The 14,680-nt window shown below is 38.8% G+C and overlaps 1 protein-coding gene across 1 annotated transcript; it reads right to left on the reverse strand.

Annotated features, from left to right (window-relative positions):
* Nucleotides 1–729: 729 nt before the first annotated feature.
* On the reverse strand, nt 730–4,597 carry LOC147856008 (uncharacterized). Its single transcript, XM_087329522.1, has 2 exons — nt 4,319–4,597; nt 730–1,176 (listed from the first exon to the last, which is right to left on the reverse strand). The coding sequence occupies exons 1-2, from the start codon at nt 4,500–4,502 to the stop codon at nt 893–895; spliced, it is 468 nt and encodes a 155-aa protein (XP_087185648.1). The 5' UTR covers nt 4,503–4,597; the 3' UTR covers nt 730–892.
* Between the last annotated feature and the right edge of the window lie 10,083 nt (nt 4,598–14,680).

Below are 14,680 nucleotides of genomic sequence, written 5' to 3' on the forward strand. Positions count from 1 at the left end.
CCTCGTATTCGTCGTTTGGACACCATCGGAATCTCCAACTTTTTCCACCTAAATGTGACATCATGGATACATCATTTTTCCATGCCATCACCGTCCTTTCCCTTTACAATTTCAGTTACACCTTTTCTTACCATTTACCCTTATTTAAAAACATTTAAAACCCTACCTACGATTCAATAATTCACAATTATTTCACCAAATACCCCTCCTACCTACCAATATATATAGATAGATAGATACATACATACATACATACATACATACATGCATACATACATACATACAAACATACAAACATCAAAGCATATACATAAGCATACATCATCATATAAACACATATTCAAGAGTATTTGCATATTGCACACAGAAATACACAAGTTGATTCCATAAACAAACTTTCCTCTATTAACGTACTTAGACCCACATATCTACAATCTCTAAACATACTTAAATAGGGTGTTGGTGCTAAAATCAACACATAATTGTGAGTAACTTCAATTCATCAACTCAACAAGTCATGTCAACCCATCCTCTCTTGTGTTAAGACCCCATTGGTCCAACTCACATTTCACACACACGCATGCATTCTCATCACAATGTGAATTATAACTAATTTGTAAACCCTATACATGCTTGGAGTTGGACTATTTTTAAACCATATTTATGCTCCAACAAAGGAGGTTCTTCATCCAAAACAAGACCTTTTTTGCACGAAAGAAAATCACGATCAAACAAGCCAAGCACATGCCTTCAAATTTTGAATGAAAACTCTCACAAACATAAGAAGAAAATATGGGAGAATTCTTTAATTAATACAATAGTTTATTGAATGTAAATACGATAGAATGTATACAAGAAAAATAGCATAAAAAACTTGTAAAAATGAATTTTTTTAAGCAATGTCATTGATATGCGATTCTAGATAAGCGCCAACTGTGCACATCTCCTCTTTTAGATGCTCCTCGATTGCATCCATGAAATTCTCATCATATTCAAATATCCATTTAATGATGCTTGTATTTGGCTCAACTCCAACTAAAACTTGAGCACTATAAGTCATGTTTGGATTAGAATGCTTTCCCAAATATCCTCCCTCAAAGATTGTAGCTTTGAAACTCATTTGTTCATGGTCAATGTTGTTCCATAGAAACTTGAGGTAATCAAATTTAGAAAAGTCTGAAGAAATCAATAAAAGGTTATCAACGACAATGTTAAAAGTATAAATTGCATTTCAATAAGATCATATTTTTTATTTCTGTGGAAAATATTGACAGAATATGATATGAAACATGTTTGTCGCACAATATATGATATCTTGCACAACAAAAGTAAGGATTACGTTAAATGGAAGCACAAGATATAACCCACTTGTGTGGCTAGGTATGTAGAAGCTCTTCTTGAATAAGGGGGACAAGTTGGATCTCTAAACAAAAGCCTTTATTTGGTGTAAACCAATAGCCAAATAAAGAAGTATTAATGCTAAGATAAAGTAGGATATTATAAGCTTGCCGTCCATGAGTACTAAAGGTAGATTTTCATGGTCTCTTAAGCTCTCAAGAATGCAATCGTCTCAATTTCCAATGTCAACTACCATACCAAACAAGCTTTAAAAAATGTTGATAAAACCTAGTATGCCCATATATTAGTTGATAACATGTAAGGTGCACTTTTGTTGCAAAATGGTTAAGATGCAATGACAATATTTAACATTGATTCACCTTTCAAGGGCGTTAAAAACATTGTATGACATGTTCTTTATCTTAATGATTCAAATGGCTTGAAATCAGATAATTTACCCATTAATATGGATGCGACATTATGACTCTTTATAAGGTATAACTTTTGTTTTGTCATTTGTACTTGGAGTGCTCAACATGTTGGATAATATATTCCAAAGGTTACATCCAAGTGTTCATATTAGAGAACATCTCAAATTAATCATTGAAAACTTTCAATTTGGCATTCCAATGTAATAGATTTGTTATATATTCATTCCATACCGAATCTTCCATGAGGATTGAGAATGGACTCATCACTAAACTCATTTCACAGCATTTTGTGCAACGTATATACTGTAGATGCAATGAAGTGAATGTACAACAAATGCACATATTATCCATTCATGTCAAAGCTATGTAAAAAAAGTTGATTGCTACATTTTTTAGATCATTTTAAAGAGGATTTTAGTATTTTTAAAGTGGCAAGTTCTTTTGTTGAAAGCACACTATGAAGGACATGGACAAATTTAATATAACCATTCTCTTGTGAATGAATCTAATCAAATTTTTCCGTGTCCTTTTTAGTACTTATAACAAAAGAACCTTGCAGCTTTAAAAATACTGACCTCTTTGAAATGATCTGAAAATCACAAAGTGGTTCATACAATGTATCTTTTAAGAATCTTCAAAATAGTGTATATGCATCACTTCCTTGCAAATGTACTTAACATCATGTTTATGTTAAGTATGAATTTCCTAAAGGAATATGTGGGTGTGACATATGTACATTGGAGGTTTGGATATTATAGATATTGGGGAGATAGAAAAGAAATTTCTATATCGTGTTACTATAGATCTCAATGGTTTAAGAAGGATAGCAATAATTATCTAGTTATTCCACAATATGGTAAACAAAAAGGAATGCTTTACATTTTACGAGATGGCACAAAAAGTAATGAGTATAAAAGCATTATCATGGATAGAAGTATGACTTGATGGTGAGGACTTAATTGAAGCCATATGTTTCTAAACTTTGTTTTCTAGGGCATTAATAGAGACTATAAAAAAGAGGCTTCAAGATCCATTCAAATCTAAAGAAAATGCACATATCACCAATGAACATGTCTATTGGATCTACTTGCAAACTTTTATGGCATTCGAAAAAGATAGATTGGAAAGCGTTTTCTCCCATAATTTATAATTGATAAATTCTTTGATGAATATACAAATTTTAGACCGCAAGCTACCACGAAATGGCTTGGAAGATATTTCTTTGATGTTTGAGTACGATAAGTTGTAATGATGTGTGAAAAGAAAAGCTACCCAAGCTTTTAAAGCTTTCGTTGATAAGGTTAATTCAATGTTTTTCGACTACAACATGTGAGAGAAGCTTTAGTCGCCTAAATCTAATAAAGAATAAGTTCAAAATTAGGCTAAAAAGCAATGCAATAGATGCATTGATACGAGTCTCCATTGAAGGACCTGAACTAGAAGAACATTACCTCAATGCCAACATTAGGTTGTGGCGAGAAAGCAAGGCATATCATCATATTTTTACAATAACATCTCATGAGCATGATGATGACATCTAGGAGTTCATAAAAGATATAGATTGGAACTTCGTAAATTCAATCTAATTTGTTTTAAAGTTTTATATATATTAGATCTAATTTTATCTAATATGTTGCTAATGCTAGTTTACAAAGTTTTGATAAGTGAATTTTGTTTACATAGTCAAGTATTTCTTTTTTTTGGAAATATATACATATATACTTTTTTGGATCCAAACTTTTGTGATTTATTTGATTTGGTATTGTGCTAGAATTTTATTTCCTGATTTGGAATGTGCTAATTTTTATTTTCAACATGTTCCGGTTGAAATTGTCGCTTGTAGGAAAGTGGCTAGTTAAAGTTTTAAATTTCCAATTAGGTAACACGTTCATTAGAAGCATGAAAATTTCCGGTAGGGGATATAGACTTTGCCAACACTAGTGTGCATTAAGTAAACAAGAAGTTATTATGGGAGAAAGAAAATCTTTTTTATGATGTTAAGGAATTAGAGATAGAACCATGCATAAGTCTTGTATTTAGATTTGTGTGATTTGACATTTGGATATGTATCATTTGACACATATATGGACTATAATTAAAACATGGCTTACTTAGATTTGTGAGACTTGACCCTCAAACATGGACTAAAAAATGCATGGGCTTCCTTAAAAGAACCAATTTAGGATACAAAGCACAAAATAATTGACTAAATTTAATCGGTAATTGAACGGCAATTCATAATAGGGATATGATGATGGAAATTATTGAAACATTATATTGCTCTCTAGACTCCATGCATTATACTAAGTCAATAGTACATAGAAATTGGCGCATGTCTTTTCTGAATGAATAGAAAGTAGGTGGATAGTTTCATATCCACTAAGTTGGAACTCATGATTTGTTCATGATAAACAAGTAATGCAATAGTTTATACATCAAGTCAATAATACATAGTTTGAGATAGTAAAAATGTATACACACAAACACACATACACATACATATACTACATATACATATAATGCATCCATATGTAAGGAGGGAGAATTACTCTCAACATTGTAGTTTATTTGGCCAACGCCTCCAGTAGCAAGAGGGGGGCCATCCAAGTACTCAATCGAGGTGTAGTGTTGTGGGATTGCTTTCGGTAAGGTGATTTGCAAGTTCTTCATCCATACCCTCCAAACATCTTTTGGTGAATGCTTGATAACTATATCAAGCTCAAATTGTTTCATTTTGTTTGTCTCACACACTATCCCACTCTCTCTCTCTCTCTCTCTCTCTCTCTCTCTCTCTCTCTCTCTCTCTCTCTCTCTCGATTACTTAGTATTCTTGCTTGTATATTCATACATACATACATATATATGTGTGTGTGTGTGTGTATAATGTAGGTGTATATGTCTATTTATCATCATTTACATTATAAATTGAAATTTGCATTTTTTTGAGCTCTTGTGATAAACCTATGGGAAATACTTTAAAGAAAAACAAAATTTAAATGAATGTTAAAATTGTCGTTATAAAGCATTTATATAAAATTTAATAAATGTTAAAAGTGTCATTGTAAAGAATTTATGTATATAATATTTTGTAAATGTTAAAACTTACTTTTAAAACAAGAATTTCATTAAAAAAAACAATTAAATCGTTTAAACTACAATTTCTAACTGTTAAAATTGAACCGAACTGTTTTAACCATTAAGCTGCAGTTTCACGGTTCGGTGTGGTTCGAACTGAATCGTTGCTGATAGTTAATGAATATTGGTAACCTTGATGAAACAAAATAAAACCTTGTTGTCTTTGAATATGAAAGGGAACATGGGCAAGTAAATGAAATTGTAAGGGACAAATAGAACCTAACTTTGATTACTCTCCTTATTTTCTCTGGACCTCACTACTTTAGGATTACAAGCTTTACATAACCTTTTTCTCGTGAATATAAAACTTCATTACAAAAGTTGAAATACCACTATGGTTATTTTACACGAATCGGATCCCATTTACATCTAGTCAACTGAGACTAGTATGATGATACTTTAAACCAAATAAAATGATTCCTCGTTTGAGTTAAAATAATGGATTTAAGTTTTGTGTATTGCTTACTATAGGGCATCACAATGGTTCAAGGAAAAAAAAGGGTATTAATTACTATAGGGCCTATTCATTTCGTAAGCAAGTAAATAAAGTTCAAGGAAACAATCAAAAGAAAAAGAAAAAGGAGAAAAAAAGGGTGTTACTTACTATAGGGTCTATTCATTTCATCAGTAGGTAGATAAACTTCAAGGAAACTATCAAAAATTGGAAAATTTCTTATGTTTGAATTTTATAGGGTCTAAATCAAACCAAAGTGATGGATAGGAAAAAAGAGAAAGGGACAATTGAAGTAGTTAAATCAAACCAATGAAATAGTTAAATCTTGAACTAATATTGAAGCATGTTTCCAAGATTTAGATAAAGAATTTCAACTCGTGTTTCCATAAGCTTTCTCATAACACTACATCTCAATTGTTTAGATGGATGGACCCTCACTCATTTAGGGAGCAATCCTATACATAAACACCCTTATTGTACCTCTTGATTTTCTTGCATTTGAAACTATATTAATACATCAAAGCTCTATATAGCTTTGAACTCTCAACAATTACCTAGTTTATGTGCCAATGATCATATAATATTGATTGCATCATAGCCATGACAAGATGGTAAGATAATGATGGATGTCTTCTAACAACAACATGCATTGTTCCTCATACATTGCACCATTTCTTGCACATTGTGCAACCACGTATCCTTCTTGGACTTTTTCTCCAAAGAGGTTTACCTTTAGGTTCCAATCATATCTTGTTGATTCCATCATAGCCGTGACATGATGGTAAGATAATGGTGGATGTCTGCTAATAACAACATGCATTGTTCCTCATACATTGCACCATTTCTTGCACATTGTGCAACCACGTATCCTTCTTGGACTTTTTCTCCAAAGAGGTTCACCATTTAGGTTCCAATCATATCATGTTGATTCCATCATAGCCGTGACATGATGGTAAGATAATGATGGATGTCTGCTAACAACAACGTGCATTGTTCCTCATACATTGCATCATTTCTTGCACATCGTGTAACCATGTATCCTTCTTGGACTTTTTCTCCAAAGAGGTTTGTCGTTTAGGTTCCAATGATAATATAATATTGATTCCATCATAGCCATGACATGATGGTAAGATAATGATGGATGTCTTCTAATAACAACAGATTAGATGTTTCTAATAGTGAAAGAAACCACAACGAATTACCCCTTAATCTCCTATATGATGTTCATTCTAACGTGAGCATCACAGTGGTTAGAGATCAATCCTAATGTAAACATAAGACAAGGAAATATAAGATGGATTGATAAGAAAAAAGAGAGAAAAAAAGGTACTAATCCACTCGACCACCATCGGGCGAAGACATCGACACAGACTTGAGCCTTGATTGGCGTCCCATGGCATTGAGTCATACTAGTGTCGTGGAGAATTGCGACCACTAGGAGAAAGGTTTGTTAGATGCATGCGAACAAGGGTGTGAATGGATACACATGAAAGAAGTCTTATGTATAAACAATCATATTAAGTAGTATAGTGTTAATAAGTACATGGTAGAGTATTTTAATAGGTACTTTATGATCCTTCAGAAAGAGGAGAATTATAGTGAGTGATAGAAGGAAATCATGGAGGGAATCTCTAATAAAAAACGATCGACAGAGCAACGTGATATAATGTCGACCCTCCCTCATTTTGGAGCTATAACATGGAAAATGGAAATACCACTATGATTATTTTACACGAATTGGATCCCATATACACCTCATCAAGTGAGACTAGTATGATGATATTGTAAACCATATCAAATGATTCCTTGTTTGAGTTAAATTAATGGATTTGAGTTTCATGTGCATAAAATGTACATCCATCAAACAAATGAATTGTAGGAACTCAATCATGTTAAAATGTATATGTCAATTTAGTAACTCTATTATCTTTTGTCACTTTTTCTTGGATTGGTTGAAAGGTCACACAATAGATGTATGGTCAAGCCAGTAGATGTTTTTTCGTATTATTTTATTGTCAGTTATACTCATCCATTTCTCCTTCTTTAGCCATGGCAAGAGCTCGATGGAGCTCTCTCTCTACTCTGTCTTGGTCTATGTCTGTAAAGTTGTTTCTGTTTGTCGGCCGTCAGTCGTGCCTGTTCATTGGCCATTTGTCGACCGTCGTCGTCGTGGACTATCCGACGGCCATCTCTCAGTTCGGCCGGCTGAATCATTGGTGGTCGTGTCTATTTGGCTAGTTTATTTTTTTTGTCATCTGGCTCGTTGGTCATCTCTCTTGGGTGGCTGTTTGGCCATACTCTCGGCTGGCCGAGCGTCTCAACTGTGCTCTTGGCCACACGTTTTGGCCGTCTTCTCGGTCGCGCGTCTTGGCCATGCTCTTGGTTGCGTATCTCGCCCGTTGTTTCTCATTCATCACTTGGCCGTATTCTCGGCCGTGCATGGCCATCGACCCGGCCACCATTGTTCAGCCACCATTGTCCGACTCATCTATGCCTCGAATCTCACCTCTGCCCGTGTCTCCCTATGCAGCTGCCTCATCTTGATTGTCCTTTTTGCCTCCCCCTGAAGCTCTCTCTTCTTGAGTTGCACTTAGATTCGGGTAGATCTAGAGGTCAATCTCGTGGTATATTCATAGTATGAAAACTCTTGAACTACTTTTTGAGATTCTTTGAGAAGACCAACATCATCTTGCTACACAGAGCTTAAATGAGGACATGCATAATGACATGAATTAATAAACAACCACACCTTTCTTCAGTGCAATCATGTCTTTCAAGCATATCTTGAAATTTATCTTGAAATTGATGCAGTCCATGACGCAACATCTCTGACTCAAGCATATAAAGCACTTTCTGAGTTGCATCAAGAAAGCCATACCTAGCATACATATAAACCAATGTACTTCCACCGCTTTTTGATACTAGAATATGCATTTTTGTAAAAGAATAGTGTGCGGAAGTAATAGAAAACCAAAAAACAGAAACACAGGTTTAATGGAGAGCTTGAATATACATAGTACGCGGGAGAGTCAGAGAAAGAGCAAAACATAAAACTCTATTAAAAAATTAACTCTCAAACTCTGTACATCATATGTGTTTAGTGAACACTTTTATACAAGTCCATACGGACTGACAGAAGTACGGTGTACTTCAATGCTCACTCGAGCGTCTGCCACTAACTACGAGACTATTAACTATCTAGTAGTCTAGGCTACTACTAGGCTTCCAGTTACTGTTTGATCCAGCTCACCGGCTCAATTGCTCGTCGGCTTGCCGATCCGTCTCACTGATCCGGCTTCATCCTTCCGGTTGTCGATCTAGCTCAGGCTTATTCAGCCGATACGGATCTGGTTGAGCTTGCCGCTCAACAATTTTAGATCCATTTCTTGGATCTTTAAGCTTTTCCCAAGTAATTAGTAAGGCCACAAGAGTGACACTACACATGCAAACAGGAACATTCATCTCCATTTCCTCATATAATGTCAAGTGTTCTTGGGTGGGCATTGAAGGAGGAGAACTGGGTAATGGAAACAGAGGAAGGGTACTCCGAAGCTAGCAGAAGTTGAGATGGTGCAAGCGACACAGGGTAGGTCTAGGGTAAGGGCAAGCTATGGTGATAATCTTCTTTTTCTTCTTCAAGCTCGGCTATGAATTGGACATATAGATAAAGGGAGAGAGACTTCTTCTCAAGGTGGGGGAAACTTAATAAGCTCCTCTCATGGCACACCTACCCTTTCTTTCTCTAGTTGCACCAACACACAAATATAGAGGAGCAGAGAGGGAGTGGGAGCTTTAGGCACCATGGCCATGGATGACGTTTCTTGGCTTTAGGTTTCCTTCACAATAGCACACACCCACACACTTGGGCATACTCGCAAATAAGACAGAGATGCAAACCCTAAACTTCTTCTCAAAGGAGGGTTGTCCGTTTAGACGTGCCAAAAGTGTTCTAGGCTTCACCCCCCTCCCAAGGGGGTACGATATATAGAGAGAAGGAGAGAGTGAAAATAAGAATGACACCCAAAATAAGAGGGAAAAAGTTATTCATTACAACGGTTACATGACTGTTATAAATAAGACCGTTATTATGTGCATGTGTCCATACACATACTCGTCCTCACACACACATTTACTTTACACATACACATCAACCACATCATTACACCTACCCTTATGCCTCCCCGTATATTCTTACGGGTAACATCTTCTACCAACAAGACTAGATGTTTTGAATAGTGAAAGAAACAACAACAAACTGTCAAGATTCAAACTCTTGACCTCTTGTATTATAGTCAAATGCTATATTGTAACCAACACATCCAAGTACATGGTCATGTGTTCATGACACAGTCCTGGGTTCAAGTCCACATGAAGCATAATGTTCACAGATTCATGACACTCCTGACACAGTCCTAGGCTCAAGTCCAAGTGAAGCATAATGTTCATGAATTCATGACACAAACTACTCCTTAATCTCCTATATTCTTGTGCATTCTAACTTGGGCATCACAATGATTAGAGATTATTCCTAATGTAAACATAAGACAAGGAAATATAAGATAGATATATAAGAAAAAAGAGAAAAAAGAGTATTGATCCACCTGATCACCACCGAGCGAAGTGATCGAGATATAATCGAGCCTTGATTGGCGTCCCACACCACTGCCATGACATCAAGTTGTACTAGTGTCGTGGATGATTGCGGTCACTAGGAGAAAGGTCCGTCAGATGTGTGTGAACAAGGGTGTGAATGGATGTACATGAAAGAAGTCGTATGTATAAACAATCATAAGTATTATAGTATTAACAAGTACAAGGTAGAGTATTTTAATAGGTACTTTATGATTCAGCAAAAAGAGTGATGGGAGGAAATCGCGAAGGGAATATCTCACAGAAAATGAGTAACAAAGTATCATGGAGATTAACAAGGAAGGGAAGATGTTTGTTTGAGACATAAGTCATTTTGGAGGAAAAGGTGCCGTCAAATTGTGTTTTGGAGTACTATAGGTTTCCTGTAACGATCAACCGGTTAAGTGGTGTGCAACCTCTGCTTGTGTTGGAAGCTCGTGTGCTCCCGACTAAGGGCTCACTAGTCTGCAAGATTGTTGAGCTCGAAGTTTTGTTTCTGGCCCAAGGCTAACTTTATATTCTTTCTTAGTGTTTAATCGATTATTTGGAGTTGATTTATCTGGGTGCTCACTCTGTGATGCTTGTTTGTCTCTCCCTGAGTTGTGTCAATATTCCTAACTTGTTTGTGGTGTTCAGGGAGGTATCACTCTTCTCTCCTTTGTTCTACACTTGCTGACTCATGTCTGTGAGCATGTGTATTCATCATATGGATTCTAGTGATAGAGCCATATCGGATACGACTCTATGAGCTCGTGTCCTCATTAAACAGACTGGGGTAACTATGCTAGATCGGTCACTACGAACCTCAACTGCCACTCATTCTTAACCTCAATTGGTAAAGATGCTATGAGAAGCTCATAGATTGTGGGAGACCTTCGAAGAGGGGCTATTAGAGACATACGACTATGAGAGGCCAAAGGGGCGAGATCATTGCGAGTTTTGACAGGTGGGGAATGTTAGCGAAGGCCCATCGAGGCACAATGGAAGCATTCCTAGAGTTTGAGCGACGCTATGCTCGACTCTCATAGCGGGAACAATGACTGGTGGGCATGGTAAGGTCTTATTATTCATGAAGTCCATTGACTCAAGGGAATATATGGCCATAGGACTCAAGCTCAAAGACGATGATGGCCTCACCGAGGACTAGATTGACGTAGAGAATGTAACAAGAAGCACACAAGACCCTCGCCGGCCATGGCATGGTCCGCCAACGGTTAAAGGAGGGTGAAGTGCGATGGCGTGCCATCACAAAAAGAAGTGGGCATGCCAGGGATGGTTTGGCGGTGCTCGACGTCAAGTCCTTGATAAGGTCAATGGCAAGAGAGGTCTATTACAGAGTTAGGATTAGAAGGATCGAAGGTTGAGGAGGAAGTCGCTTCCTTGGGCACAAAGGACAGGGCCTATGTGGAGGTTGAGATACGGTGCAACAGTACCATGGGAGGGGTTGTAGAGCAAGACTCTCTCTCACCTTGCGAAGGAATGACAGATGAGGATAAGGTTGGGAGCTATGGAGGGATAGACGCTGATTCAAGAGTGGATTTCCCACACCAGTTCTTGGCACTTTGGCAGTTGTGCCCGACAACCAATTTGAGACCGAAGAGACAGAAGGTGACGATAGGAAAATAAAGGACCAAGCCAACGAAGATGATGACAATGAGACATTTGGTGAAAGACGAGATCTCCCCACACTGGTTCTAGAGACTTTGGTGGGCCCATGTGTCAATATCAAAAAGTGGAGAACAGAGACAATAACAAGGAGGAGGAGGAGGATGACAATAGAAAATGGGATCTCTCCACACTAGTTCCAGAGACTTTGGCAGTTCTGCTCGAGAGCCAACATGAGACTATAGAAATGTAAGATGGCGATAAGGAGACAAGGCCCGACGCCAGTGTATGTGAAGGGAAGGAGGTTGTCAACGATGAGGCTCAGTACAAAGCTGAGGGAAAGCTAAATGAAGAGGCAACATGCGGCAAGGAAGGGGGGGGCAAGAACTGACCCGGAAGGAAAATGGTTTGGTCTGATACCAGTCGATCAAACCCGACTCACATGAGATCTAACTCGGACGAAACCGATTGGTCGAACCCGATCTAGAAGGAAGCCGACCTGGTCGAGACCGATTGAACGAGATCAATTTGGCCAACTTGAAGGGAGGATCCAAACAAAAATTGACTAAACCAGAACACGACCGACCATGATCGATCCAAATAGAAGTTGAGTTGGCCTAGTTGATGGTCGAAGTGATCAACTGGTGACATCTGGTTGGGGTTGGTGGGAGCAATGAGGAGGCCAAGCAAGCATGACGACTATGAGGAAGAAGACAAAGATCAAGAAGAATCCTCCACACTTAAACCTGAGACTTTGGCAGTTGCGGATCAACATAAGACCGGAGAGACAGAGGGTGGTGGCGAGGAGTCGGAGGTTGAAGCGGGCAAGGGTTTCGGAAAGGATGAAAGGAGTGTTATGGTGGACAATCAAAGCCAAGAAGGCCAATCAGATTAGAAGCATGATCCTCAAGACAAGGCGGCGATATTGGAGGCCATGGAAGAGACCAAACTAGACGACACTAACACGGATGTCAGGATGGTGGTGGACTCTACCGTAAGAGAAGACCACAACAAAATGAGAAGCGTGTAATGTGGTCGCATAAGGGCCTAGGGATGAGCATATATTCGAAGGAGATCGATGTCAATGAGAAGCGATCAAAGAATAAAGAAGGACGACACACCAAAGTGCTTGGGTCAAAGGACAGTTGGGCTGGAAGCAACACATACAAGGTGCATGACAAACAGTATCCGGCATGCGGTGTGAATGGTTGGGATCTCAATTGGAGGACATGGGAAGAGGTGAAAGGAAGAGGGGTTTGGTAGGCAAAGCGCAAGGACATGTCGCTCCTTCTGGTCAAGACCACTGATGAGACGAAATGGACTATAGGAGTTGGTGCATACTGATGTGTGTCAAGTGGACATGAAATCACATGCTGGATCACAGTACTTCGTGACGTTCATAGACGACCATAGCTGGAAGTTGTGGGTCTCTTCAAGTGTTGTCCATCTTCAAGGAGCTCCATGCAAGAGGGGAAAGGGAAACCGGTCAGAAGCTAAAGGCAATTCGAGCAGATAATGGAGGCAAATATTGAGGGCAGTTCAAGGAGTACTGCGGGTCGAAGGGAATCCGGCTCGAATTTATCATGCCGAAGACGCCGGAACTGAACGGGCTGGCCGAACGGATGAATTGGACCGTAATGGAGAGAGTTTAGTGCATGTTGGCATATGCAAAGCTACCCAAGATGTTTTGGGCTAAGGCGCTGATGAGAGCGACCTATGTGATAAATAGATCACCCTCAGCGTATGGACCGGTAAGGACGTGTCTTACAGGCATCTGAAGGTGTTCGGTGTCTCGCTTATGTGCGTGTTGCAAAAGACAAGAGAGCGAAGTTGGATCTGAAGTCCCAAACTTGCATATTCCTCGGATACGGTGACGATCAGTTTGGCTACCGAGTGTTGGACCTGATTGACAAGAAGGTTTTCCGGAGTCGGGACTTCATCTTCATGGAGGATAAGACCATTGCTGATTGGGAGTCGGAGAAGAAGTGTTGAGTGAGAAGCTCAACATTGGGTGTGTAATACGGTGCGTAACCCAATGCGTAGACTGGACACGAAAGTTAGTACGCATAAATTGGCCGAAAGGCCGTTAGAGAGATATTCCTCATAAGGAATAATTTTGGGAGTGAGTGTCGAGGCTCATTTATGAGCGGTCAAGTACTGTTAGTACTTGTGTCAGCCCGATTGTCAGGGCTTGTATAAAAGGTGCTCACTAAGCATGAAGTATGTATGTACAGAGTGTTATTATTTTTGAAATTGAACTATTGTGTGTGATCTCTCTCTCCATCTCTGTGTTTTCTGTGTTTAATGAACTGTCTTATTTCCAAATTGTATACATTGTGTTTACACATACGCTTCTGCACACGCTATTCTTTACATGGTATTAGAGCACGAGGGTTGAAGTCCTCTGCAGTCGACAAGAAAAGCTTGCGACCAAACAGAGTTGAAGTTGTTCTTTGTTTTTCGGAAAAGGAAAAGATAGCAAAATGGACAGAGGTATGGGAAGCTCACTTCCGACTAAAAAGCTTGACAAAAGCAACTACGCATCTTGGTCATACAAGATGCACCAGTACTTGCTCGGCCATGGCTACTGGAGTTACATCGAAGGAGCTAATAATACAGCACCCAACTTGACACACAAGGATTTTTCGGCTTGGGAACAAGCGGCAAGCAAAGATCTCTATTGCTTTGCCTCTTGTGTGAGCGACCAGCTATTAAGCTACATTTGGGATGCTAAGATGCTAAAGGACGCGTGGGCAAATCTCAAAAAGATTTTCGCCGCTAGCACAATGGCTAGGAAGCTACAACTCAGACAGGAGCTCAACAATGTCAGATAGAAAGATCTGTTTGTGGCAGATTAGAGGCTCGGATCAAGGAAATTTGCAACTCTCTCGCCTCCATCAACGTGAACGTCGAGGAGGACGAGATAGTGCAAGTGTGCCTTGGTGGGCAAGTGTCCAAGTTCGGAGCTTTCCGAACGATAGTCTGTACGAGGGAGAATACGCCTTCGTTTTTTGAGCTTCAGTCAATGTTGCTCATGGAGGAAAACCACGCACGTGCATCGATGAGTATGCGCACCGACGGCAAGATG

Source organism: Azolla caroliniana, unplaced genomic scaffold, assembly GCF_043228905.1.
Source record: "Azolla caroliniana isolate FFs.n. ecotype wild unplaced genomic scaffold, voAzoCaro1.0.p SCAF_13, whole genome shotgun sequence".
NCBI classification, from domain to species: Eukaryota; Viridiplantae; Streptophyta; class Polypodiopsida; order Salviniales; family Salviniaceae; genus Azolla; species Azolla caroliniana.